Here is a 26618-nt window from a genome sequence, read left to right on the forward strand (position 1 = left end):
AAAATTCAACCATTATAGGTGGAATGCTTGAATATAAAAAAAACTCATTTACAAGTGTCATTATTTGGTTATCAATTGTTCTATTTATCCGAATAAATAGAATAGGGAAAACGTGATGATTCTCACCTAAAAAAATAACGATATTTATAATTATCGTTATTATTTGCATAATTTTTCGAATCCAATATTTTCGTGTTGGAATTTCGACGTTTTAAAAGTGGCGCGCTTCTCTTTGCGCATGCCTCTACACGAAAAATTCCGGAATTGTTGATTCACCAGTGTTTACGTTTTTTAACCTACTCGGATAATCAACAGAAAAAAATTAAACAACTTTCACAAGATCACTGGATAATTCCATGAAAAATTATTCGCAATCACGTCAAAATGGATACCACCCACGTGAGTAAAAAAAGTTGCAATAATTCATAAAATCAGCTGACCTATACCGAAGAAAATGAAGAATGAACGGATGAGGTTAACTGGCTCCTGATAACACTGAAAATTTTTTAGATGGATGAGAAGGTTTTGCTTGTAACAACTGTCAAGAACCTCGCAACACCAAACGGGAGATAAATCATGTATGGGACTCATCATGGGACTCATTATGGGACTCATAATCAGGGACGATCGACTCGTCCTGACTGTCATCATTCTGTTGGTATTTGGCATATGTATTCAAAGAATCTAATCATTTTGTGAATTTCTGTTTTCTAGATATTCGAGGACTTCGTTAAAAACGTGAAATAATTCCACAATATTCCAGTGATGCGATCTCACTTTCTGCTTATAATATTAATAAATATTAATTTGTTATAATGTTGTTGTATGTAGTTGACCAGGAGGAGTTTCAATAAATGGACACCTTCGATGGGTTTTATGCTTTTTATTTGAAAAAACCAAAGTCACTGACACCTGAATAATTTAAATAATTCAAATAAATACTAGTGAGATCAGTCAGCATCGTCAAACTTAAGAGTACGTAGAAATAGTGACACACTTGTTGTCTTGATTTGAAAAAATACGTCGACGGATTGAGATGATATGTTGCAAGAGGCACAAAATATTCACTCAATTTGAGCGATCCACTTGTCTTTATCACGCATTTTCGATGGGAGAAGTTATCTGTGGGTGGTTATGAGTTAGTCGAGTGATTCCAGGCTTTTTCATGGTGACTTCGAGCTTGTTCACGTCAGGAGAAAAACCCTGGGTAGCTCGCCAGTAATCCTTGTGAGACTTCGAGGGGAAGAGAACCAGCGAATCGTTGGGCTCCGGCAGAATAGTCCCAATCACGAAATTAGGGACTTTCCTCATGGACTTCTTTAATTGAGTCTGGAATAAAAATTAAGATTAGAAATAGTATTCAGGGTTCATATAATTTTTCAAGGGTCATTCCCTTTACTTCTTTGATGTGAAGACGTAAAGGGAATCTCTACTTTATTCTTACTATACGCGTTAAAACGTCCTCGAAGCTTTTACCACAGTGCGAGGTGCAAGCGTTCCACATTCGTTCAACACAAAATTCCCAAAAATGCAGAAAAATGATTTATCCTTTTATAATTTATTTGAATTTCGCGTGCACTTTTGAGAAATCTCATGTGCTGGCAAAATTGTATTGAACTCATTTGCGTACATATCATGCAGGATTTTAGAAAATGAGTACAATCATTCCCAATTTGGTAAAAAAAATGGGAAAGGGATAGGACAATTGAAAAAGTCATTGATGATGCAACAGTGAATCGATAGAAATTCCAAAGAAGCTCTCAGAGAGAGAGTGTTTCAATAAATTTTTATCATGCGTCTCATGCGTAAGTTAGAGCAACGAAAATGCAGGAAAATTGAAAATTTAAACAACACAATGCAATGCAATGGATTTTCAGTAATTGTAGCACCTGAGTGCAACGACGGGGCTTTTTAAGCCAGCGTTGGCAACCATTAAAGAATGATTTCTCATTATCATTCTTTTTAGCTTTCCTCATGCTCTTCCCCTCATCCTGTCGCCTCTGCCCCGAACTCCCCAGTCTCTCCATTTGTTTATCAAATACTTTGGGAAAACCATGTATACGCGTTGTTCCACGATGGAAAGGGTCATGTCTGTGGTGTCGTTTCTTACTTTTTATCTGTACCTCGTCCTCCGCCCCCTCCTTCGTCACCGTCCGCCTCGAGGAATACGGTAGGTTCACTATCCTCAGTGACTCCTCACTGCAAATTAGTGGGAAAAAAATTATCTCCCTGTTTTTCTCTTCTTTTTGTAACTGTTTCATGGTAGAACACGCAAACAATATACAATGTCAGTCATTCAATGTTGAACCCCTTGAACTTTAGAAAAAACTTCGCCTGATAGCTGGAGAGGTCTCGTTACGCGACCGATAAGGCATCATATTTGACAAATTCTTACAACTTCTACGAGGCCTTGTCTCCGAAGAGACAACGACTGGAGATTTCTTTATCAAAATTCATTCATTTGAAAATAAGAATAAATTCCACGGGTTTAATATTTACGATTTTTAATCGTTAATTGTCCTCGGTACTGAGGGTTTTTCGGGAAATCTCATTAGAGAGTCATTTACGATAGAGTAAAAAGACGAGTGATTTGAAAATCTTTTTCATATTCAGCTGAACCAATACCTGTTGAACGTACTGATTGAAGGAAAAAATTTATCCGCCCCGGTGGTATTTCTTGGGGCTGACTATTTTTGGATATTCCGGTTACGCTGGCAGAAAAATAATTGAAATTTCGGGGACCGTTGGCTTGTGATTTTCAGAAGTGTCGTTGACTTTGCTTCACGCGGAAATAATCATGACATAATCAAAAAGATAAAGATTCGTTGGCCGACTTGAATTTTCAGCGACAACATGAAAATACCAACCGTGATAAGTATTATCGAATTAAACTCAATTTCCAAATAATTAAAAATTCAAGAATTCAGCGATTTCTCGCAATTTTCGTGGAATAATTGCGCCGAAATTAATTATTTTTTGCAATTCGTCAATGAAGGAATCCTCAAGAATTGAGTGAAAATTTTTCAAAAAAAGTGAACCAGAACTACTTAAAAATAAATTTTTCAAAAATTTCTCGTAAAAACTTTCGAAAAAAAAAACAATAAAAAAACACATAGACACACATATACACATACACCATATAAAAATTGCATATTCGAACAGTTTAGGCCATATTTCCCGTAACACAGAAAAAACATAGATTTCAACGAGTACAAAGCTTCCATTCCACTGAATTTTCCATGCAAAATGTCGTAAGAACCATGAATACCAGAATAAAATGTTATCTTACATTCGACTATTTGAATTCTCTTCAGAAGGAAGTGGCTTGCAGTACTGCTCAAGCTGTTTGTACGTGCACGGTTGGTGACAGCATTCCTCGACGAGTCCTGTACCGAGGGTGACTTTGGGGTCAAGACCATCGGAGTAGGTAATAAAATCTTGGTATCCACGTCCCATGCAGGTGAGGTAGAGAGCATCACTGAGACTCTTCGAGCAAAGTCTTATCATCTGCGGCGCCCCCTCAGCACACCAGTGCATGCTCAACACCAGAATAACGAGTAACGTGGAATTTAGGTAAGTCTGCGCCATTTTTATTGACACCTTGATTGATTTATTATCGATGAAAAACGATATTTTATTTCTGCAACTTCAACTTCTTTGCGATCGGATCGCTGATAATTGCTGTGAATCCTTTTTGATTCAATTTGTTTATTTATTCATTCGATCCACTCACTACTGCCAATGTCTTTCTGGCTTGTTAATTGCTTTATTTATTGGTTTATTTATTGATCTGGGCAATTCGGTTGATGTGTGAGGGACTTTGAAAATTTGAGGCGGGAAATTATAGTACCGTCATCCGCGAGTTCTCCAGTTGAACTGAAGCCGGTACTCGACTTTATACTCGAGGAAGCGACCAGACACGAGTCACTGTAGTGCCATGATGTCCGTGACAGAAGGGCGCTTGTCTGCGCGTCAACACGTGGTCAGACTCTGTTTCATATATCAGACTTCCTCCTATGAAATTATTTCACGGAAAAATCTTGCGCTTCTACTTAGAAATCTCGTTAAATTTATATTGAAAAGATTAGGCTCGCCTTTCTGTCACCTCCTCGAAATATTATGCACACTCATTAATTTAAATACACATTTGTTTGTGGATAAGAGTCATAACTCCTGAATTGTACGATTTTTTATTTGCCAATTTACGCCTGAGTTTATATCGAAAAACGGCTCTTACTTTTGCGGACTTTATTCGGAGATGGAAGTCAAAATGGAGAGGAGGAAATTTGGAAAATAACACCTGAAAAAAATCGAGATAAATCCAAAAAATAAATTGACTCCGAAAATTCAATAATTGGCAAAAAAATCATATTTATTAAATATTCTTGTAATGAAACTTGGATGAAATTTCGAAAGAGTTCTAGGAAATTCTAGGATTTTCAAATTTTTTTCAAGCGTGGTATCATCTTCTCTAGGCACATGAGAGTTCATTTGAGTAATTTATACTTCTCCCAGATATAAATTCCGAAAGATCGATGTCCCCGACGGAGAATAGACATGACGAGCGAGACAGAGTTAGGGCGATATGTGGACGCACGAGTGGGGGCTATTTTTAAAATCTCCTCTGAAATAAAATTGATATTTCGAACTGAGACACGTCACTCCTGGTATTTACGTGTGATTAACAGATGAAAAATGTATTCTGAGGTGTACTGGCGGCAAAGGGGGATGATTGCAAAAATTCTGTAGACACTCTGAAAATATCTCGAGAGGGGAAAGAAGAATGTCAGATAATATCGATAATTGGAAAATCGCCGGAAAATTCTCTCGGCATTTGACAGTTGGAAATGTCAAGAATGCTTTGCAAATATTTCGAGAAAAGTTTCAATTTCGCAATTCATGCATTAAAAAAAAATTTCGAGAACACGTGTCGACGGAAATACATCAATATCCCTCGCGTAATGATTATTCAGCAACTGTAATTCTAATCTGGAAATAATTCCCTCTTTTTTTGCAAATTGCATTTCGCTGAAAAAGATTCTGAGTAAATATTTTCGCGGCCGTCTACCACCGGAGGGGAAGAATGGAAAGAGGGGATATGTAATCAGTGGGAGATAATTCGGCATCATTGACCACACGTACTTACTACCCGGTTCCGTAAACAAATCTGCCGCCTCTGATTACGATGACTTGTGTTGAACAGAATAAGAGAAAGTCTCACGTTTCTTTTCACACGGGGTTCGAGGAAAATCGACCAAGACAAGAAGCAATTGATTAGCCGGTGTCATTAAATAGTCATTCGTTTTTGTATTCCTCGTGCAATTAATTCCATCGAAGCGTGATTAATTAGAATGATCGGGCATTTGAATTCTTCCAAAAAGAGTGGGACGCAAAATCCTTTCACATTATCCGTCTTTCTCCATTTTCTTGGGGTTCACCGTCGAATTGACGTCCCACTGTACCCCTTATCTCTATTTTTATTTTTATTTTTATTATGCACCCCGAAACATGATTATCAATTTATAAATAAATCCCATCATCCAATCAATTTGAGATATGACCGAATACTTATTGGTAGTCACAATTAATCCGAAGAAACAGAATCATCAAAAATCTCAATTAATTCGCGAATAAAATGCCCTCTTTTTATTATTACTCACCCAGTAATGAAATTATGCAAAACCATTGAAAAGTGCTCCATCACTAATTTATTTCTAGTTTCCCAGAAGCTCCACTATCAATTTGTAAACAAACCCCATCATCCTATCAATTGATTATGTCACCCAATAACTGTTAATAGTCTTCCCTCGCAATTATCTCAATTTTTTTTCTCATTCATCAATGACAATTCAAAGAAATTGAATTATCAAGAATCCCATTGGTAGCAAAACCTCTTCGTCGTGTCCATTATTTCCGCAATTTCTATGCAAAAATTCGCCGACCAAAACGAATCACTCCCTCTCTATCAATAATGACTAATCAATTTTCCAAAAATACCACCAGACACATCCTCTTTTTATTTTTCCTCCTTCAATACCTGGACCATCAATTAGTAAATAAAATCGATAAGACCAGACACAAATCTATTTCATTGAATTTTTTTTTTATCAAGTAGTCAACTACATTCCATCGCTTCTTAAAAATGAAATAACCATTGAAAAACATCTGCAAAAAAAAATCAAGGAAATTAGTACTGAGAACCAATGAATGCAACCCGATAACACGTGACAGTTGAATTAATGGGACCCGGCTGATCTGCCTATTTACTTCATGTTTATTATCTAGACTAGACTTCGATCGCCCGAGGAAATATCTATTTCCAGTGGTGAAAGATATGATAAACTGACAGACATAAACGGGGTTAAGTTCGGAACCATTCGATTTCATCGGGTTATTTCAGTCGAGGTTTTGCATAAGTAAATTAGGTCGTCAATCTCCATTACCCAGCTATCACAGGGCGATACGGTGACGTTCATCAATGTTTATTTCGATACTATCAGGTACGATGGCACGTTACACATTCCATTTGACCCATTCTTATTTCATTTTTAAAAAAACCAAGGAATTTCCTCGAATATATCGCACTAATGCAACTGATTCCCACGAATAGTAAATATTCCATCATCAGAGATGTACAACATAATCGGTCGCCTTAGACCTCCCACTGGGCATCTTCCGCTACTTGTTTAGGCTCTCGATGCACGATAAATCGTGCATGATTGTTTATCAACGAATTCATTCCTTCAGCACGTGCCCACAAATAAACAGATAGGAGATATCGGATCATCAGTTATTTCACTTCATGTGCTCGATATTTCTTTTAGGAATTTTTAGCTGTTTTGCAATAACAAAAATACGGAAAATTATATATGATATTGTCGGGCCGATCCAGCACAGTCATTGGATTGTATTTACTACCGTTTTAGCTTGCACTTTGATTTTTGTGGAATTGCGATGAGCAAACCCGTGTCTGTGTGATGCAATTCGATTTTTGGCTGAATGAGATTAGATATCGAATTGCGACTGTTCGATGTTCGTGGTGGTACATATTCTGTGAAATTCTCGAGGAAAGTTAGGGAGCAGTCGCCAGAGACTTCGCCATTTCTCGCAAAATTTTCTTTTGAATTTTTCCTGACGGTGTCATCGGCATTTTATCCAGGATCTTTACCCCTCCGCGCAGTCTCATGTGGTCTGGTAGATTTTCTTCGACGTGCTTCATAATTTCTTCTTCGGTCACCTGAAATCGCAAAAGAGTCATTAATATGTTATTAATAAATTAGAGAAATTAAAGCCCTCCAGGCTGTTTCAGAAATTTTATTGAGTCCCTTGGAACTTGATAGGAATTCCATTGGGGCTGTTAGTTTCATTTTTGATTTTGATAACGAAAAAATAACGTTACATTGGAACCAGGGCGGGTTGTGATGAAAGCCATAGGCAATTCCAAGTCTATTAAATCGGGTTTGCCTACAACTCCAGCCTCGACGACATTCGGATGGTCCAGAATGATTTTCTCCACTACCAATGGAGCCACTGGCATGATTATCTTGTACTTAATGAATTCCTTCAGCCGATCGATGACGAATAGATCCCCGTCTTTATCGATATACCCGAAATCACCGGAATGATACCAGCCTGAGTTAAAAAATTATGACAATATTATAAGAATTCCAAAAAAATTCTTAAAATTTCACTCATAATTTCTTTAGCTTTAAGTATAGCTAATAATTGTTATTCGTATTGTGATTCGTAAACTTCGTTCAAATTAGAATTGAATAAGAATAAATTCGGTATTCAGTTCAACCTTGAGGTTTACCTTGAGTGTCTATCGACTCCGCTGTACTATTCGGGTCTTTGTGGTACCTCAGTATCATATAAGGTGATTTTAAATAAATTTCTCCCTCTTTGTTTGTTCCTAGTGTATCTCCGCTATCTATATCGACGATTTTTATTTGACAGTTTTCTCGAACTTTCCCACAGCAGCAAAGCTTTTCCGGGGAGTCCTCACGTCGGACGATAACTCCAAGCTCCGTCATTCCTATTTTATTGGAAAATGGTCATTCGAAGAGAGGAATATGTTTCAGGATTAATTTCAATAGACTTGAGAAAAGATGCCAAAAATTTTAGAAACTAGAAAAAAAAAGATGCTCGGGATGAAAATAAAATCAATTTATCCCAATGAATTTAATTTATCTTCAATTTTTCGTATTCTTTTTTTATTTTTATTCTATATTCCACACTTCGACTATTCCAACAGGATTAGTAGAAGTCAGAATGATTCCTGTGAATATATTCTTGACTCTTCAATTCACTACGAAATTTTCCCTGAAATTCTACATCCGATGAATTTTCCTCACAAACATCTTCGTCGATTGACTGCCAATCTATTTATAAAATTTCATTTCATCATTTTCCTGTCCGATTATCCCCAATGTGTTCCTCAGACAACATTTTCCTCTTGTCCTGTCATTACGATAAATTCTTACCGTATCCGAAATTCAGATCAGCGGTTGGAAATATTTTCCTCATGTTATCATCGACTTCTCTGTTGATACCTCCACCGCCGAAAATAACGTACCTCACGGATGAAAAATCGTATTCTCCAATATTTTTAAGTTTATAGAGATGATTAGCTGTTCCAGTGCTTATCACGAGGCAATTGATCTGTCGAAACGAATAATTGGATGTAATGCGGAGAATGCAATAGAAATCATCACTTACTTTGAATCGTTCCACTAGTTGACAGAATACTTCTACTGTGGGTCGTGAATATATCACAGCAGTGGAACGATTTCTCAGTAAACTTATAGTACTCCCAATTGCACTGATCCAACTGATCTCCGAAAACCAGAGGATGATGCTGTTGACAACGTATTTGTCAGGGGCGATATGCGATGCTTTCTCCAACCAACCGTACGAATGGAGAACGCCTTTGGGATATCCAGTGGATCCCGACGTGCAGATCATCACACCGGGTTGTTCAATATCTTCGATTATCGTGCATTTGAAATTTATCACGTCCTCAGGGTCCTGTTCCTTTAGAACTTGATGGAGACTTGTCCGACCTGGTGAGTCACCGAAAACCACGACTTTTGTGCTCGTTCCAAGATTGTCAATTACTCGCTGAGTGATTCCTGATACTTTCTCGTTTACAAACATCACCTTTGGCTCTCCTAACTCCAGGAAATATTTCACCATATCTGGGCAACCGAAAATTACTCGAAATTTTGATAATTGGTAATTTTATACGAAAATCATTGGAAAATTAATTGGTAACGTAAAAAATAGGGAAACGTATTAAGGACATAATTCAAAATAAGGAACTGACGGCGAGAACAACATCTCGATCGAATTCAAAGTCATCAACTTTGCTCTGAACTCACTTCCGGAAGAGAAGTGAGTTCTTAATGTTGACCCCAACCCAGTGATCTACTGATTTAGGAAGTCAATATCAATAGTCACAAACAAAAACTCATTTCCCATAACGAACAGCTCGTCCATCGAATAGATAATTAATTTTATAATTCTATAATATCTTCTGGCGAAATTTGCTAAAGAATTTTCCGGCGTCCGACTGAGAATAACTGAGAATAACGAGTCAATGGTTAGGGATAAAATTTTAGAGGATTATTTTGTGGATTATTACTGCACCGTCGTCTAGGTTGACATCCCACCAAGGATGAAAAATAACTCCAGTGAGTATCGCTGCGAGAACAGGAACGAAAGTGTCCAGGTGATTGTGTGTGGAAATTCCTATGAAGTCCCCAGGTTTGACACCTGATTTTCGAAGGAATAGGGCACATCGCACTGCCCGATCTGTCATGGACCCATAGGTGTCCTCTTCACCCGTTAATCCATCAATCTAAACCTCAATTTTTTTTCTCCATGAAATAATTAAATCATAAGTATTTTATTGAATTTTTGAATTATCGAAAGATTTTTACGTACCTGACCCACATGTTTTGGGACTCTCTTCATCCCTTCCAAAAGGGTTTGCCCGAAAGTCCTCCAGGTATCACTCGGAGGTTCGAAAAAACGAGTCCAGACTCCATTCTCGCAAGTCATATGTATCTACAATAATTTCCGAATTAATTATCCGGTGAAGAAATTCAAACCATTTGATAATTCTTACTTTGGTTTTATCCTTATTTTCTGACATGTTTTCAACGCCAGACCGCAATACTTTTTTGCTCGTTGAATATCAGGACGCATACACTACAGATAATTATATGAAACCTGATGACAATGATGTATCAGTATTAAATGAATAATCTTATCTGTTCACTATGATATTGAACTACCTGGTGACAGGAGAAAGAGAAAGCGCAATTTTTCTATCGTTATCATGTGCTCAGGGGAAGATAATGCGAAGTTTATCTTGATGTACAACAATTAAAAAGATTTTGTAACATCAAGAGAACAAATGGAGTGAATGAACTCTTCTGGCGGATAATTCAAAAATACTTTTTCGAGAAATGTCTCTGACTCTGGGAGACAATTTTTTTGCTCAATCTTCCGGTGCCCTTTTTGACGTACACTAATCAATTACGAAATATTAACAATTAATTTTATACAAACCTAAGGATTATAGGACGTTCTTGCCGAATCACTGTTTTAAATATTCGAGAATGAAGGAAAGGTATTCCTCAAAAATTACACGAAAATAGGAAACAGACTCATTACCTTGGGAGATGAATAAAAATGCGTTTTCTTCGGAAATGAATGTGCAACTAAGAAGATAATTATTTCTCGGATGTTTATAACGTCTACTGTAGGAGAGGCGATAAGTTTATCAACGGCAGATGCACTCTAGACACATGTTGCAGTTTATTCACGTCAGGGCATTTATTTCTCGTGATACTGTCTGCTAAACAGAAACTCGGCTTTAACTCGAGCGGGATGTCTTCAAGGATTTTTTCGTTATTAGTACATTCGAGAGGACTTTGCTTTATTGAGGCCTTCAATCCCAGAATTACACGAGACGTATTATTATTTTTTTTTCAGGATTTAATACGCTGTTTGGAAAACATTAAAATTTCATGGACAATTGACTATTAATATTCCGGTGATTAAAATATGATTGCAGTTTGAAATAGAATTTCAAATTTCACTGAATTATAATTCAGCAAAGGCCTTCGCCATTTCTCGCAGACATTTCCTTGAAATTTTTCCTGAGTGAACACGAGGCATTTTCTCCAGGATCTTCACACCTCCGCGAAGTTTCATGTGATCCGGCAAGTGATCCTCAACGAATTTAATAATCGCCGTTTCAGTTACCTGAGAAAAAATTTCATAGTTGGTTTTTTTTGTGTTCCAAAATCAATTATTGTGAGCGAAGGATAGAGTTTCAATTTCGTTACGTTGTAACCAGCATTTATCGTGACAAAAGCCATGGGTTGTTCCACATCCAGTGCATCTGGTTTGGCTACGACTGCTGCATCGCTGACACCTGGATATTTCAGGATGACGTTCTCGACCACCGAAGGCACCACAGGCAGGATGATCTTGTATTTGATGACGTCTCCGAGTCGATCGATGATGAAGAAGTCACCGTCTGCATCGTAATATCCAAAATCCCCCGAGCAATACCATCCTGTCGCGAAAATTTTAATTTTTTTAATTTTCCATGTGCGCTACACATAATCATTCCCAAATTACCATCAGAGTCTACAACTTTTTGGGTACTTTCCGGATCTTTATGGTAGTGGAACATTACGTTAGGAGCCCTGACCCGAATTTCCCCTCGTTCATTTTTTCCACACGTTCTTCCAGTCTCTGGGTCAACCACTTTAATCTGGAAATTCTTCTGAACCCTTCCACTGCTGCCGAACTTCTTCGACGATTCTCTTCGTCGCAGGCATATTCCTACTTCAGTGGCACCTGCAACAATTGCTTCTATCCTTTACTCTCATTGCAATATATTCAATCCATAATTTAGTAGCGATGCGGTGAAAAATAACAGATAACATATTCCACGGAAAAATCAAATGAGTGACTCGAGTTATCTCTTCACTTGTTCGCTGCTGAATTAAATGATATATTTCTCTGGTAATTGCAATTGCTTCAGAGCCTACCGTACGCCAAGACCAGGCAAGCATTTGGAAATAATGTCCTCAGAGAACTATCGAGATTTTCAGTAACAGTTGATCCACCATAGATAACGTATTTAACCGACGATAAATCATGACTTCGCTCTTCTCTCCTAAACAATTCGCTAGCGATTGCTGTTGTCATTACCATACACTTTATCTGAAAGGTATTAAAAAATTAAGTGAATAAAAAGGAATTTTATTGTCACCTTACTTTGTATTTCTCAGTGATTGCACAAGCCGCGTTCACTGTGCCTGATTTATTAAGGATGACTGTAGCAGAATGACGGATCGCCCCGAGATTCCCTGCAACAGCTGCAGTCCAACTGATTTTAGAGAACCAGAGAATAGTATTGTCACTGGTACTCTCCTCTGGAAATATGTCCAAGCATTTTTCCAACCAGTTGTACGATTGCACGACGCACTTGGGGTACCCAGTGCTCCCCGAAGTGCACATAAAAATTCCCGGTTGATTGGCGTCCTCAATATCCGTGCAATCAAAACGTTCGACCTCTTCCAACTCCTGTTCCTTCAGAATTGCCTGCAGGGAATTTCCTCTAGGTGCATCCTGAAAGGTCACTATCTTGGTTTCCATTCCAAGATCGTCGATGACTTTTTCAACTACCTCAGATATTTCTTCATCAATAAATACGACTTTCGGTTCCCCTAGCTTTAAGAAGTGTCTCACCGTGTCTAAGAAATCCATAATTATTTTATATAATTAATGCGTATCATATGAGATTCAGAATATGGACCCCTGGAGCCCCATATAATTTTTTTATTCTATTAATCGAGAAAATTGTTACGCTTTTCCACGCAATTTTTCCCGAATGCTGAATCGTTAACGGGAAGTTTACCCTGATCTAAGTTCATGTCCCACCAAGGATGGAAGATAATTCCAGTGAATATCGCTGCGAGAACAGGAACGACAGTGTTAAGATGATTATCTGTGCAGATTGCAATGCAATCTCTGGACTTCAGGTTTTGTTTGTTAAACCACAGGGCACATCGCACTGCTCGATCGGACATTGACGCATAGGTGTCTTCCTCACCAGTGTCTCCATCGATCTAGATTCACTCCCATAAATAATTACACTATCGATTTCAATTATTTCTGATGCTGCTGATACCTGTCCCACATGCTCCGGACGATTCCTCATGCAACTCAGAAGAATTCTTCCTAATGTTCTCCTGGAATCCCCTGGGGGGTCAATACATCCTGTCCAGACCCCACTATCATATTTAAAATCATCCTAAAAAAATTATCAGTGAGAAATTTCTAAAGTCCACGTCCAGCGTGAAAAAACTCTTGGTTTCCTCAATTTTTCATACTTGCACTTTTTTTTCAGACATTTTACGTCAAGTGAATTGTTCCGAATGCATACTTTTCCGTTCCTTCGGGCTTATCGCTCGTAATGTGCGATTAAAAAAATTGCTATAGCATTCGATAATTGGACTTATCGAAAATGAATCGTTCATAGCAAAACACGAAGGTAGAGTTATTATTTTTATGTTAATATTAAAAATGTCTTCTTTTTGGAGCATATCTGTAACAAGAGTTACTTCTTTCCTCGTTGGTGATGATTTATATATATCACGAATGAGTATTAACATTTTAATTTCAGAATTTCGAAGGCAGCGAATCTGATTTGAAATTCCATATCAGTTCCCTGCACTATCGACTCGTTTTTTAACCTAAATAACTGCTCCGAATTGTAACGTAAACACAACCGGCGCTTCCACGTCGGTTCGTAAAAAATTGTAACAATGGCACCACGTGCTCATAAACTGGAATCACTGAAGAAGAAAAACGATAATTTGCCTGAGAGAAAGTCTCAGTGGTCGAGGGATAAATTGTTGCTCCAAATATTTGCTCTTGTTTCATTCGTCAAGGTGTTATTAGTGCCCACGTAGTACGTGAGTTTTGGCCATTATATTCCTGCAATACAAATATATTTTTTTACGATTTCCCATGCTATAATTTCTCATTCCAGTCATTCGACGGATTTCGAAGTCCACAGAAATTGGCTGGCAATAACCCATAGCCTGCCAATCAACCAGTGGTACACGAATTCAAAATCAGAATGGACCCTGGATTATCCTCCTCTTTTCGCCTGGTTCGAATGGTTGTTGAGCCAATTCGGGAAATTGGTGGATCCTGAGATGCTGAAGGTCGACAACTTGAATTATGCATCCCGAGGGACTATCTTGTTCCAAAGGGCAACTGTGATGTTCTCGGATTTGGCTCTGGTGTACGGAGTCCGAGAGTAAGTTGCAAGAACCGGTTCAGAATGCAGAGGATTTTAACATCAACCTTTAAATTTCAGAGTTGGAAAGGTTTATTCCACTTCTTTCAATAATTTCGCTGTATTCTCTTTCTTGACTCTCTGCAATATCGGATTATTAATGGTGGATCATATTCATTTTCAATACAACGGATTTCTCCTCGGTATTCTACTGATTGCAATCGCTGAAGTGTCGAAACCCGATCAGGTACCACTGATATTAATTGCATAAATGAATCGATGCTTTTTTCATCAACAAAATTTTATCGGTGCCATATTTTCCGCCTTTCAGAGAAATATTATAATAGGTGCAGGTGCCTTTGCAGTGTTATTAAACTTGAAGCATCTTTATCTCTACGTTGCACCTGCGTTTATCGTTTGGTTATTGAAATGGTACTGTTTGAGGTCTGGGAATTTTTTCCTCAGATTGATTCACCTCGGAGGAATAGTCTTTGTTGTTCTGGCTGTATCCTTCGGGCCATTCGTGACTCAATTTCCGCAGGTGGGCAAAATCCCAACATCCTAATTAAATATTTATTGCGAATGCAACTATTTCCTTTGCGACAGGTTCTAGCAAGACTATTTCCCTTCAAACGAGGCTTAACTCATGCCTATTGGGCCCCCAACGCCTGGGCCCTCTATATTGGCGGTGATAAGGTGCTATCAGCGCTCTGGAAACGACTCGGCTGGTTGTCAATGACTAAAACTGCGACGATGACTGGTGGACTCGTCCAGGAGGACAAACTCAGTGTTTTACCCACTCCCACACCACTCGTAACTTTCATCGCAACAGTTTTGGCGATTTTAGTGAGTAAATGCTATGAAACATGTACACAAAAATTGAATAGTAATATCTAACATTTTCTCGTAAAAATTCTAGTCGTTTTTGGATTGATTTTGTTGGATATATCGTTGGAAAAAAAATTTTAACCAGAATTCTCTAGATTTTCTGTAGAAGTCTAATGGAAAAAAAAATAAAATAACAAAAATAATAAAATAGAGCAATTAAAAATCGCAAAATTATTCCATTTGTTCGCAGCCAGCTCTCATTAGTCTCTTCAGAAAGAAACAGTACTCGTTGAAGCCAAGCGATTTTCTCAGCTGTTTAGTGCTGTGTGGCCTCGGCTCATTTATCTTCGGGTGGCACGTCCACGAAAAAGCTATTTTAACTGCTATCATTCCACTGTGGTCAGTAGAAATAACAATGAAACAATGAAAAACGTGGAGGAATTCTTGTATAAGTCGACTCATTCTCCTTTCGAGTTTTTGAGAGATATCTCCGAATAGACGAGAGATAAAAATTTCTGTGGACTCCTCTTTCCCAGCTCTCGTTTTATTCTAGAAAATCGATCCTTAGAAAAATTTTGCTCTTTAGATTCGAAGATGTCTCACCTGTTGTAAAAATTGACTTATTCCCCTTTATTTTTTTCGTTACTCATTTATTTGTTCTGTTTCAGTGCTCTAGCCACAGCCGACATTTTAAATGCCCGAGTATTCATGATCCTCAGTGCCACAGGTCATACCTCAATTCTCCCTCTCCTCTTCCCTCAGAACCTCACGATTCTTAAAATCACAATGCTGTTGACCTACACCGCGGCGTCCTGCGTCTGTCTCCCAAAATTGCACAAGCACTCGTTATTGCAACTGCACGAGTGGCTGTATATTGCAGCTCTACCTTTGGTCACTCTCTACGAAACTCTTATCCATAAAATGGTTTTTGGCGAGGGACTACCGTTTTTGCCCCTGGCGATGACTTCCATTTATTGTGGAATTGGGGTCATGTACTCGTGGTTACTGTATTACCACAACTATTTGAGTGACCAGATCAAAGAAACCACAACCATGGCGAAGAAAAAACGGTGATTTCCTCAGGATGAATTTTTGTACATACTAAAGATCGCTGTAACAATTTTCATTAAAAAGTTGGTTTATTATTTTACTTGTTTATTTCAATTCAGGGAATAATTTTAAAATTAAACGATTTTTTTTACAGCCAATAAAATTCTGGACAGAAACGGTCCTCAATATTTTTTCATGAAATTAATTTCATCCAACACGCGAAAAACGAAAATATGGATTTCTCGCTTTTCCAAGGGTCCCTCTCTTTACTTTTCTCCCATTCTAAATCAATAAAATAATCACCAGGTTTGAAAATCGCGCAGCGCTCAAAGTAGTACCGATCAGGACCTTCAGGCGGCGCCTGAAAAATCATGAATCAGTAGTCTGAAAAAGTCGCTCTCTCATTTTGTAGAAATCAGTAAATAAGTAGGGAAAGCAAGTTTCTCATTAAAACATGAATAATTAAGCAATCCATCGAAATTCGCGAAACGGGAACAGAACCCGTGAAATTCAATCACTTTAAGGTAAGTCCTTTCAGGATATTCTCAGCCCCTTCAAGATCCCTCAAACTCTAACCTCCGCCCTGTCAAAACGATTAATTCCTTTCGGGTTCGAAAAGGTCATCAACAATTTATTATTGAACAATCCTTATTATAATAAATTACAATTCTTTATGCGTTCAATCAATTTCTTTTCTCCATCTCCTTTAATCGAATCGATTTCCTTTGGCTTTCGGCTCTCTTTAGTGTTATTTTTCAATAATTTTTCACCAGCAATTGGTGATTATCAATTCCTGAAATTACAGGAGCCCATGATCTTGCAAAAATGTCCGTTCAACGCGCATTTGCTCACAAGTTGAGCAAGCAGCACGCAGCAGACGTGCGTCGACAGATTGCAAGTTCTACCTCGTATTCGCGAGACCTGTCTAAGAGTGGAAGCAGTGTGTCCGGGTTTTCCTCGACGATGTCCCTCTGCGAGGTGCTCGAGCCATTGGACTACGAGGATTTTTTAACACAGCACCAGACGATCCTTGATCGAGACCCGTTGCGTCCAATACTGGATTTTCCTCCTGGGGACGTCGAGCTCCGAATGATAACACGAAAAATCAGAACAGAAGAACCAGTGATTCCCTTCGAATCCTTGGACACAGTATCCCCGTACATTCACCGATGCATCGACACATTCACCTCAGACTGGCTAGTTATCCATCGTAAATACAAGGGCCGAATTTCCCCTATAGCCAGAGAACGCCTGCTTCAGGACACACCCCGCCAGGACTTCGAGGTTGACCAGGAGGACACAGGATCTGGCTCCCCAGAGGAAGAGGATCTTTCCTGTGCAGAGACCCCTCGAGGTTCCTGGGCGAGTCTGGACCTGCGCCACTCCCAGCACGATCCGCTCCTCCCTGGGATCCTCGATCGAGTCTGTCCCGAGACCGTAGACCAGGTAAACGAGCAGAAACGTTGTGAGGATCGCCAGGAGGCAGTATTCCCCCTGTACGCCCTTCCAACGTCCCCAGACGATGAGTGGCAGGAAATAGCATCAGCTGTCGAGCCCTCGGAGCCATTCTCCCACCGAATCCTCGTCAAGTGTCTTCAGCTGAAGCTCGAACTCGAGGTCGAGCCTATCTTTGCCTGTCTCGCTCTTTACGACTCCAGGGAGAGGAAGAAGGTATCTGAAAATTTCTATGTCGACATGAACTCCGACAGCTTGAAACGCATGCTGGGAGGACACATAGCTTACAGCGACGCCAGCACCCTGGCAAGAAGTTGCGTCCTGAGTATCAGCAAACCGAGTCCCGATTTATTTTTAGTTGTGAGGCTGGAGAAAGTCCTGCAAGGAGATATCTCAGAGTGCGCTGAGCCTTACCTGCGAGAGGATAAGAACAAGGATAAAGTGAAGGCAGCAGCTCTGGCTGCCTGCGAACGCCTGGGGAGGTACAGGATGCCCCTTGCCTGGACTGCAATTCACCTGTCTGGAGTGATCGGAGGAGGAGGAGATACCGATAGTACCGGAAGTGCTGGATCTCTCGACAGGAAGTCAGGGGGGCTGGAGCAGTGGAGGAAAAAAATGGATCCACCAACAAGAAGAGGCTCCCTGGAGAGAAGAAGCTCTGACAAACGACGCAGCTGGTCTCCAGACGACTTTGCAAACTGCCTCGATAGCTTTCGACCGATTACTCTCACTGTCTCTAGTTTTTTCAAGCAAGAGAGCGAAAGACTGCGGGACGAGGACCTCTATAAACTCCTGTTGGAGTTACGTAGACCTGGATCCAATTTAAAACGTCTCAAGTGTCTTCCAGGGATATTGAAGCTCGATCTCAGTCCCCGGCCCGATGATCTGCCTCGATGTCTCGATCCAGACCTGAGGAGACTCTCACCTTATCCCGATGAAAAAAATAGACCCATCAAGGAGATTTTGGAGTTTCCAGCAGAGATCGTCGGTCCAGATCTCATGTACAGGAATCTTCTTTATGTTTATCCGAAGGAAGTGAACTTTAACTCTCGAACGGGATCCGCCAGGAACATCGCTGTGAGAATTCAGTTGATGGGAGGAGAGCAGGAGTCTGACGCCCTCACAGCCATTTTCGGGAGGTCCTCATGTCCGGAGATGACTCATGAGGCCTTTACCTCAGTCTCGTACCACAATAAAAATCCCAGTTTCTACGACGAGGTGAAGATCAGGCTTCCAGCGGACTTGAGTGCCAGACACCACTTGCTATTCACTTTCTACCACATCTCGTGTCAGAAGAAGGCAGAGCAGCCGAATGTGGAAACACCAGTGGCATACACCTGGCTACCACTCCTCAGGGATGGACACCTACAGTCTGGGGAATTCAGTCTTCCAGCGATGCTCGATCCACCCCCTTCCAATTATTCATATATTGCCCCGGATGTTCAGTTACCTGGCACCAGGTGGGTGGATGCCCACCGAGGGGTCTTCAGTATTATCCTCGAGCCGATTTCCAGTGTCCATCCGCAGGACAAATATATCGACAGGTTTTTGTCGTTGTGTGGGAGTCTGGAGACTGGACAAGTGCCACCACGAATTGGAGAGGCTGGAATGGAGTCTGAGCTTAAATCAGCTCTTCTGGAGTTATCCAGAGCTGCCAGCACTGCTCTTGTTCGTTGCTTTCCCCAGATATTTGATCAATTGATATCACTGCTAGTGCATCCACCCACTCTTCCCTCTCAACCGCTTAATGTCGCTGCCACTGTCTTCGAGGCTATTGGCCTGCTCGTAAAAAGTATCACGAGTATGCCTGATGGACAGGTCGATGCACACGGTCGACACGCTCTTCTGGCTACATACACAGCTTTCCAGTGTTCTATCCCCAGGATGTCGCATGGACCTGCTGTTATTCGAGCCCAGAGTAATCCAGATTTGCCAGTCGAGGATCTAGAAATGGAAATTCATGCTCGTGGTCTGGATAGAACTGCTTCTATGAGACAGGAGTCTCCTTCGATCAATAGTCACATTGCCAGGAGACTTCTACACGAGGAGTTGGCCCTCCACTGGGTGGTGTCGACAGGCCAGGCAAGGGAACTAGCTGTAATTCACTCGTGGTTCTTCCTGGAGCTTATTGTCAGGTCCATGGTGATTCATCTGGCTGAGGTTGGAGGCCTCGAGGCTCCTCGAAAGAACAGATATTCCCCTCAATTTTCGGACGATGTTGCGACCCTCACAGCAGCTCTCACTACAGAATTGATACATCGTTGTGGCAAGGATCCTCGGGTCTCCTCTAATCTCATCTCTAGCATCGGAAATTTCCTCTCCGATCTCCTTTCCACGATGGACCGAGGGTTTATTCTGTCGCTGATAAGAGCCACCTGCTGCTCCCTGACAGACGCTTCGATGCACGTGCCGGACTCAGCGGCTTTATTCTCCCTTAAACTCGACCTTGTGCGCACAGTGTGTTCCCACGAGCACTACGTCGCCTTGAACCTTCCCTTTGGCACTGGCTATACATCGGGCTCGGCTCCAGCCTCCCCCAGCCCCTCCACGGGCAGCTCAGGGAGTCTCATATCGACACTAGTGCCAGGGGAACGAGCGAGATTTTCGGAGTTGAGTCAGGAATTTCGTCAGCAACACTTCCTGGTGGGTCTCATTCTCTCCGATCTGGCGAACACCCTGGAGGTGCCCAATCCCATGCTCCAGAATAAGGCCATTGGCTCTGTAAGACACCTGATGAATCTCCACGATGGGGACCCCAGGTACTCCGATCCTGCAGCCAAAGCCAGAGTGGCTGCCCTCTATCTTCCTCTGTTGAATATTCTCATGGACGCTCTGCCCCAGCTCTACCACTGGGACTCCAAAGACAAGAGTGTTTATACCGATGAATCGGGGTCAATAACTCAGTCTGTCGCCCTCGCAATTGCTGGAGGTGGATCGGCTGATGTTGGAGCTCAGTGTCGAGTATCTCTGAGCTCAGAGGCCACCAGACACCTCCTCATGTGCTTCCTCTGGGTGCTCAAGGGTTTGGAAAAATCAGCACTGGCTCAGTGGTGTTCAGAGCTGAGTGCCAGACGAGTTCTCAGCTTTCTTCAGGTATTGAGTATTGCGACAGCTGCGTTTGAGTACAAAGGAAAGAAAGCACTGAAGAGACTTCCTCAGCAGGCAACAGCCACCAGTGACATCAGGTCGAGGCTCGAGGATGTGATCCTCGGACAGGGAAGTGCGAGAAGTGAGATGATGCTGAGGAGGAAGGAAAGAATTACAGGGGATAAATTACGATGGCGGAAGGATCAGATGCCTTATAGAACAAATGAGCAGCCTGAGGGACGAGCCGTGGAGCAAGACGCTCATATCGAGGGAGCTCTTGCCGCTGAGGCCTCTCTCGTCGTTCTCGACAGCCTTGAGTCAGTGGTCCAAGCTGATTGCGGTGGAGGAGCTGTTGTTGGGGCAGTTTTGAAGGTCCTTCTTCGTGCCCTAGCGAGAAATCAAAGCACTTCTGTTCTCCAGCACATGTTCAATACTCAACGGGCCCTTGTCTTCAAGTATCACAGTGCCCTCTTCGACGAGGAGAGCGAACGCTGTGGGGATCTCTGTCTCACTCTCTTGACTCGATGCAGTTCACCCCTCAGTGCCATCAGGAGTCATGCTGCTGCCAGTCTCTATCTCCTCATGAGACAGAACTTCGAGATTGGAAATAATTTTGCTAGAGTTAAAATGCAGGTAACCACTTCTCTGTCTGCACTAGTTGGGAGGGGGCGAGCCCCCAGTGAGGGGGCACTTCGCCGAGCCCTGAAGACAGTGCTGGTTTATGCTGAGAGGGATACCGAGCTTGCTGACACCAGCTTCCCAGAGCAGGTGAAGGATCTGCTGTTTAATCTGCACATGATTCTCTCGGATACTGTTAAGATGAAGGAGTTCCAGGAGGACCCTGAGATGCTTCTGGATCTGATGTATAGAATTGCTAAGGGATATCAGGGCTCTCCAGACCTGAGGCTCACGTGGCTGGCGAATATGGCCCAACAGCACATGGAAAGGAAAAATCATACGGAGGCTGCCATGTGTCTGGTACACTCAGCAGCTCTTGTAGCTGAGTATCTTCATCTGCTGGAGCCTGGGGGTGGAGGTAGACCTGTGGGGGCAGTTGCTCTGGCTCCAGTCACACCGAATGCCCTAGAGGAAAGCGCCGTTGGTGATGATGTTCTCGCCAGGAGAGAGGAGGGACTCTGTTTGGGGCCTGACTTCTCGGAGAGTGGGCTTGCTGGACTCCTGGAACATGCAGCATCCTCTTTTCATGCTGCTGGTATGTACGAAGCCATTCCAGATGTTTACAGGGTACTCCTACCTATTGCTGAGTCTGCCCATGATTATAAGAAACTGGCGAATATTCACGGGAAATTGCATGAGGCATACACTAGGGTCGATCAGCTCTCTGGGAAGAGGGTCTTTGGGACTTACTTTAGGGTAGGATTCTATGGGGCACGCTTCGGGGATCTCGCTGGCGAGGAGTTTGTGTACAAGGAGCCCACCCTCACGAAACTTCCTGAGATCTTCTCCAGGCTGGAGAACTTTTATGCTGAGAGATTTGGTGTGGAAAATATCGTGATTATCAAAGATTCCAATCCAGTGGATATTAGCAAGCTGGAGACGGATAAGGCATACGTACAGATCACGTATGTTGAGCCGTACTTTGAGCCACATGAATTGAGGCATCGACCTGCTGTTTTCCACAGGAATTTCAATATCAAGAGATTCGTTTATGCTACACCCTTCACTCCTGGGGGAAAGGCTCATGGTGAGCTGAGAGAACAGTGCAAGAGAAAAACTATTCTGACTGTTGCCACTCATTTCCCTTATCTGAAGACGAGGATCAGGGTGGTGGCGAGGAAACAAATTGTACTTAGTCCTATTGAGGTGGCCATTGAGGATATTCAGAAGAAGACTGCGGAAGTAGCTGCTGCTACTGTCCAGGAACCGCCTGATCCTAAAATCCTGCAGATGGTGCTTCAAGGGTGCATTGGGACCACTGTTAATCAGGGCCCCGCTGAGGTCGCCGTGGTTTTCTTATCTGGGCTCAGAGAACAGAATGCACAGCCCTCCAAGCTTCAGCATAAATTGAGGCTGTGCTTCAAGGACTTTCAGAAGAGGTGTTTGGATGCCCTCAGGAGAAATAAGAATCTCATTGGGCCGGATCAAAGGGATTATCAGAGAGAACTGGAGAGAAATTATCAGAGGCTCACTGAGAGACTCGCACCTCTCATTGCCTGGAGGTAAGTGGGACATTTTTGTTTCTAACTTTAAAAATATGATTGTTCAGATTTAAATTTTTCACCGCGTTGACAATTTTTTTGTGATTGTATGAAAATTTGAAAATTTTTACACTCGATGTTTTTCGAGGAAAATAATTTCTTTCTTGAATCAATTTTTTTCCAATTTCCAATTTCGGATGTATTCATCTCATGAATTATATTAATTAATTCTTCATCATTAATTCTTTATTTTTGTAGTGGACCTCCTTCCATGATGACAGCTGCATCCCAAGCTACAGCATCTCCACGCTGGTAATCCACTTCCACAGCCATATTCGGAAAATTACCAAAGAATTTTGCTATACCCGAGATTATTAAATAACTTCATATAAAGAAAACATATTATGAAAAACTATTGGAAAATAGCCCTTTCGTAGGATCACCATTTTACTAGTTAATGCAATTAATTGATCAACCAAATTATAAGAATAGCACGAAACATTTATTGATCGAACACTACGATACCAATTTTTTCTAAGCACATTTGCGGAGTTAATTGACAATTGCAACTATAAAGAGACGCCCTGGCTATTGCTGCGCACAAATATGACAAACTATAAATCTTTTTATGAGTGTAACTTATTTATTATTGATTTAATTAAGCTTCTAGAGTTACTCGAATTTTTATACAGCTCGTAGCTACATCAATAAATTGATGAGGATTTTATAAACGTCAGTCTGTTCAATTTTTACAGTTTACGATATAATAAGAAATCGAATCTATCATTTTGCTCACTGACCGATTTATCGCCAAAAAGATTATTTATGGTGGAAGCTTCACAAAATTTTTTCGTTGCTGATAAAATTACCAACAAAATGGGTGTTTCGATGATTCCACTAAAAATAACTGGTTTGAAATGCATTGGCATTTAACAAAAATAAAATTCGACTTGTCTCCTTCCTTTCGCTCCTACAATGATAAAATATTCTGATGAGGTAAAAAGATCCGGAAATCCGAGGCGAATAATAAAAAATCTTTCCAAGGGTTTCATCCTACGATATTAGTGATTGTCTGTTGTGAAAAGAGCTCCATTTGCACAGCATTTAGAAACATGGGGACACTGTGTTGCATAATAAGATGTCTATCGATTAATGGCCCTAAAGTCGACGAGAACTCGGTCTCCAGTAGATCGACACCCTCGTCCACATGGAAAAACAGGAAATCATCAGGAGACTCTGCATACTGACTCGATAATTTGTACCTTCGCTCCTTGGTTCTATCGACTCTCCACCCAAAAAGTTGATAGCAGGCTTGCCTGTACTCCTGGGAGGATGCCTTAAAAGCCTCCTTCAGCCTAGCAATCTTAATCTCATGAGATTGCTTCAGCTCAGCAAGCTCCTGTGCTTGAAATGACGACGAAGTAGTAAGAGGCGCTCCCCCCTGCGCAGTGAAACCATGTTGCACCCTAGCTCGGAGTTCCTCGACCTCCTGAAGCAATGCCTTCTGCTTCTCTTCAGCTTGTTGTTCGGCAATGGCAGCTGGATTCATCTTAAAATGTAGAATTCTGGAATTGACATTGAAATCGCCTTTGAGAGCTCGATGCTCCAGCTCCCCCTTGAGCCTTTCCACTTCCTCCCGGAGTTGTCTGCACTCGTCCTTAGCCCGAAGTGTCGCGGGATCCGAAACAGTGGCCAAATCAGCCTCGAGCTTCTCCACGAGGTCCCTGTAACCCTCTACGGCTCTCTCGAGTGCTGGAATTCTCTCAGTAACAGCATTATTGCCCTCCAGCGTCGTCATTTCCTTCTCGTAGAGATCCAACTGTTGTCGATAACTATCCCTCTCCCTAGAGACGAGCAGCATCTTCTTCTGCAACCTGATGATAAATTTATTGAGCTTCTCAGTGGAGTTGGTCATATCAGTCGCCATCTTCTTGGTCTCATCGTACTTCCTCTGGAGTCCGTCGTTCTCCCTCTGCAAAGCATCGACCTGGGACCTCAATTTCCCTTCTTCAAGCATCAGAATAACCTCAGCCTGCTGGAGACGATGGACCTCCTTCTTCAAGTCTGTTGGATTTCTCCCAATACCAATCGTCTCGTACTCCTGCACTCTGGAGGTCAGTTCTTCACACTTCACCTCCATCTTCCCCAGTTTTGCCTCAACCCTCTCTGTGTGTTCCAGTCTCTTCTCCATATTACAAATCTGCTCTTCCAGAAGTAACTTGCCCTTGACAGCCTCCCTGAGGTTGTTTATCTGCTCCCTGGCGAGCTGCAGCTCCTTCTCGAGCTCATTGGCACGGGCGGCCCTGGCCAGAAGGCTCCTCCCCTCCTCCCAGAGGGCACGTTCAGCTTCCAAGGTCTCTACCTTCATCCTGACGTTCTGCAACTCGAGATTCTGTAGCTCCAGCTCCTGCTGAGTAGACACGAGCTCTTTAACCCTGCCCTCCAGCTCGAGAATTCGATCGTCAGCAGCCTCGAGCTTGGCCTGAATCTCGCTGTTGTCCTCTTGGGGCTTCGGAGATGATGAGAACTCCTCCGAGTTCGAGTAAATCACGTTAATTTCCTTCAGCCTAGCATTCTCTGTCATCAATGCAAGAATCTTCGCCTCGAGTTTGGATTTAGTCTGGAAGAGCTCGGATTCTGCAGATGCCTGGGCCTCCCGTGCATCGTGAGTGCTCTTCCTCGAGGATTCCACACGCAACTCCAGTTGCTTTATCGTCTGCTTGTCCAGCTCTGCCTGCATCTCTAGCATGTGCTTGTCTCTCTCAAAGACCTCCTCGATCTCACGTCGTATTTTGTGGAGTTGGTTGACCGTTGCTTCGGTGTGAGACAGCCTTGTCCGAAGGGCCACGAGTTCTCCCTTGAGGCGACGCCATTCCCAAGGGGTTCCTGGGGTCGAATCCGAGGTTGATGAGAGATTGAAGGTCGAGGAATGCGTTGAGTCCAGGCGACGTCGTTTCAGGGGTGATGAATTGTTCTCTGGAGATTTACTCTCTCTCGGGTTCGATGACTTGTCCTCTGGTGCAGGCCCTAAGTTACTCATCGATAATCCAGCATTCGAGAGACGCAGGGACACTCCACTGTTCCTTCTACAGGTCTCAGACTTCAGGGCCTGCAACATCTTGATCACTGTCGTAGCGTCGTCGTCCATCTGAAAGATTTTTACATTCGATTTCTGGGAGAAAAGCAAACGTTTATAGAAGTGGGTACCACAAGGTAAGTAAATTCAACCAGTGGGCTAACCTCCACCATGAACTTCACCCAAACTTCCTCATCTCCAGAATAACTTGGGATTCGAGAACTTACCGTGGAATTATTGCTCTCAACTCATAAAAATTGATTCCAAACAAATTCGACACTAGTACAGCTGATTTCCTCTTGAGCGAGTAAAAGTGAATAAAACTGAATAAAACCGGTGAGATGTGAGGGCTTGATTAAAAAAAGATAGACTCAAGAAAAAAGATTCACTTCTCAGTTTTGAAGGAAGCAGCAAATACGAGACAGGATTATTTGGCCTATGATTTAGCAGCTGGGATGGAGCCAAAGAGGAGTGACTAAAGTAGAGGCTCAGTTTAAGGTATGATACAAGCAGGGGAGGAATTCTGCGCGTTTTATGTTAACATAAACTCTCATTATTTCGCTTCCGCCAGGTGGAGCGCAGGCTTTATTTATGTCGTATTTCCAATTGGTTTTGGAACGTTTGTTTGGCG

At 41.8% G+C, this 26618-nt stretch overlaps 6 protein-coding genes and 1 long non-coding RNA gene across 14 annotated transcripts; 3 read left to right on the plus strand and 4 right to left on the minus strand.

Annotated features, from left to right (window-relative positions):
* The first annotated feature begins 271 nt into the window (after positions 1-271).
* On the plus strand, positions 272-873 carry LOC105263395 (uncharacterized). Its single transcript, XR_891895.1, has 2 exons — positions 272-399; positions 511-873. It is a non-coding gene; the product is annotated as an uncharacterized lncRNA (long non-coding RNA).
* Positions 874-879: 6 nt separating this feature from the next.
* On the minus strand, positions 880-3886 carry LOC105263394 (bombyxin B-8). 2 transcript variants are annotated; one of them, XM_011299587.1, is made up of 3 exons: positions 3290-3886; positions 2111-2199; positions 894-1329 (listed from the first exon to the last, which is right to left on the minus strand). In XM_011299587.1, the coding sequence occupies exons 1-3, from the start codon at positions 3586-3588 to the stop codon at positions 1295-1297; spliced, it is 423 nt and encodes a 140-aa protein (XP_011297889.1). In that variant the 5' UTR covers positions 3589-3886; the 3' UTR covers positions 894-1294. The 2 variants fall into 2 exon arrangements, with proteins under 2 accessions (XP_011297890.1, XP_011297889.1); XM_011299588.1 differs by lacking the exons at positions 2111-2199; positions 3290-3886 and adding an exon at positions 1890-2099 and having other exon boundaries at positions 880-1329.
* xit (ALG6/ALG8 family glucosyltransferase xit) lies at positions 3488-16305 on the plus strand. Of its 3 annotated transcripts, none has more exons than XM_011299580.1 (8): positions 3488-3573; positions 13712-13999; positions 14081-14353; positions 14414-14579; positions 14664-14873; positions 14939-15178; positions 15411-15559; positions 15829-16305. In XM_011299580.1, the coding sequence occupies exons 2-8, from the start codon at positions 13854-13856 to the stop codon at positions 16232-16234; spliced, it is 1590 nt and encodes a 529-aa protein (XP_011297882.1). In that variant the 5' UTR covers positions 3488-3573; positions 13712-13853; the 3' UTR covers positions 16235-16305. The 3 variants fall into 3 exon arrangements, with proteins under 3 accessions (XP_011297882.1, XP_011297883.1, XP_011297879.1); XM_011299577.1 differs by lacking the exon at positions 3488-3573 and adding an exon at positions 13488-13579; XM_011299581.1 differs by lacking the exon at positions 13712-13999 and having other exon boundaries at positions 3500-3573.
* LOC105263393 (4-coumarate--CoA ligase 1-like) lies at positions 6495-10817 on the minus strand. Of its 4 annotated transcripts, XR_891894.1 has the most exons (10): positions 10576-10817; positions 10130-10233; positions 9946-10068; positions 9649-9859; positions 8719-9197; positions 8484-8661; positions 7814-8035; positions 7400-7632; positions 6919-7237; positions 6495-6834 (listed from the first exon to the last, which is right to left on the minus strand). XR_891894.1 is itself a non-coding variant. In XM_011299585.1 (9 exons), the coding sequence occupies exons 2-9, from the start codon at positions 10154-10156 to the stop codon at positions 7073-7075; spliced, it is 1638 nt and encodes a 545-aa protein (XP_011297887.1). In that variant the 5' UTR covers positions 10157-10212; positions 10576-10817; the 3' UTR covers positions 6495-7072. The 4 variants fall into 4 exon arrangements, 3 of the variants coding, with proteins under 3 accessions (XP_011297887.1, XP_011297885.1, XP_011297888.1); XM_011299585.1 differs by having other exon boundaries at positions 6495-7237; positions 10130-10212; XM_011299583.1 differs by having other exon boundaries at positions 6495-7237.
* Positions 10946-13460, minus strand: LOC105263392 (4-coumarate--CoA ligase 1). The gene is made up of 8 exons (XM_011299582.1): positions 13419-13460; positions 13217-13339; positions 12944-13154; positions 12301-12779; positions 12072-12246; positions 11656-11877; positions 11358-11590; positions 10946-11274 (listed from the first exon to the last, which is right to left on the minus strand). The coding sequence occupies exons 1-8, from the start codon at positions 13437-13439 to the stop codon at positions 11113-11115; spliced, it is 1626 nt and encodes a 541-aa protein (XP_011297884.1). The 5' UTR covers positions 13440-13460; the 3' UTR covers positions 10946-11112.
* Positions 16306-16591: 286 nt separating the features above from the next.
* Zir (Zizimin-related) lies at positions 16592-23642 on the plus strand. 2 transcript variants are annotated; one of them, XM_011299599.1, is made up of 3 exons: positions 16592-16734; positions 16984-22932; positions 23170-23642. In XM_011299599.1, the coding sequence occupies exons 2-3, from the start codon at positions 17036-17038 to the stop codon at positions 23225-23227; spliced, it is 5955 nt and encodes a 1984-aa protein (XP_011297901.1). In that variant the 5' UTR covers positions 16592-16734; positions 16984-17035; the 3' UTR covers positions 23228-23642. The 2 variants fall into 2 exon arrangements, with proteins under 2 accessions (XP_011297901.1, XP_011297900.1); XM_011299598.1 differs by having other exon boundaries at positions 17016-22932.
* Positions 23243-26612, minus strand: Mad1 (Mitotic arrest-deficient 1). The gene is made up of 2 exons (XM_011299597.1): positions 26215-26612; positions 23243-26059 (listed from the first exon to the last, which is right to left on the minus strand). The coding sequence occupies exon 2, from the start codon at positions 26057-26059 to the stop codon at positions 23960-23962; it is 2100 nt and encodes a 699-aa protein (XP_011297899.1). The 5' UTR covers positions 26215-26612; the 3' UTR covers positions 23243-23959.
* Between the last annotated feature and the right edge of the window lie 6 nt (positions 26613-26618).

Source organism: Fopius arisanus, unplaced genomic scaffold, assembly GCF_000806365.1.
Source record: "Fopius arisanus strain USDA-PBARC FA_bdor unplaced genomic scaffold, ASM80636v1 scaffold00015, whole genome shotgun sequence".
Classification (NCBI taxonomy): domain Eukaryota; kingdom Metazoa; phylum Arthropoda; class Insecta; order Hymenoptera; family Braconidae; genus Fopius; species Fopius arisanus.

Coding starts and splice junctions, on each gene's coding strand:
- LOC105263394 (XM_011299587.1), bottom strand. CDS start 3,588: ATGGCGCAGACTTACCTAAATTCCACGTTACTCGTTATTCTGGTGTTG. Junction 2,200..3,289: donor GAGAATTCAAATAGTCGAAT/GTAAGATAACAT, acceptor ACTAATTTGCAG/TGAGGAGTCACTGAGGATAG. Junction 1,330..2,110: donor GGACGAGGTACAGATAAAAA/GTAAGAAACGAC, acceptor TTTTTATTCCAG/ACTCAATTAAAGAAGTCCAT.
- LOC105263393 (XM_011299585.1), bottom strand. CDS start 10,156: ATGTCAGAAAATAAGGATAAAACCAAA. Junction 9,860..9,945: donor TCCCAAAACATGTGGGTCAG/GTACGTAAAAAT, acceptor ATTGAGGTTTAG/ATTGATGGATTAACGGGTGA. Junction 8,036..8,483: donor TGATCTGAATTTCGGATACG/GTAAGAATTTAT, acceptor CCAATAAAATAG/GAATGACGGAGCTTGGAGTT.
- LOC105263392 (XM_011299582.1), bottom strand. CDS start 13,439: ATGTCTGAAAAAAAAGTGCAA. Junction 13,155..13,216: donor GTCCGGAGCATGTGGGACAG/GTATCAGCAGCA, acceptor GAGTGAATCTAG/ATCGATGGAGACACTGGTGA. Junction 12,247..12,300: donor CAATCACTGAGAAATACAAA/GTAAGGTGACAA, acceptor AATACCTTTCAG/ATAAAGTGTATGGTAATGAC.
- xit (XM_011299580.1), top strand. CDS start 13,854: ATGGCACCACGTGCTCATAAACTGGAATCACTGAAGAAGAAAAACGAT. Junction 14,354..14,413: donor CTGGTGTACGGAGTCCGAGA/GTAAGTTGCAAG, acceptor TTTAAATTTCAG/AGTTGGAAAGGTTTATTCCA. Junction 14,580..14,663: donor AAGTGTCGAAACCCGATCAG/GTACCACTGATA, acceptor TCCGCCTTTCAG/AGAAATATTATAATAGGTGC.
- Zir (XM_011299599.1), top strand. CDS start 17,036: ATGTCCGTTCAACGCGCATTTGCTCACAAGTTGAGCAAGCAGCACGCA. Junction 22,933..23,169: donor GCACCTCTCATTGCCTGGAG/GTAAGTGGGACA, acceptor TTATTTTTGTAG/TGGACCTCCTTCCATGATGA.
- Mad1 (XM_011299597.1), bottom strand. CDS start 26,059: ATGGACGACGACGCTACGACAGTGATCAAGATGTTGCAGGCCCTGAAG.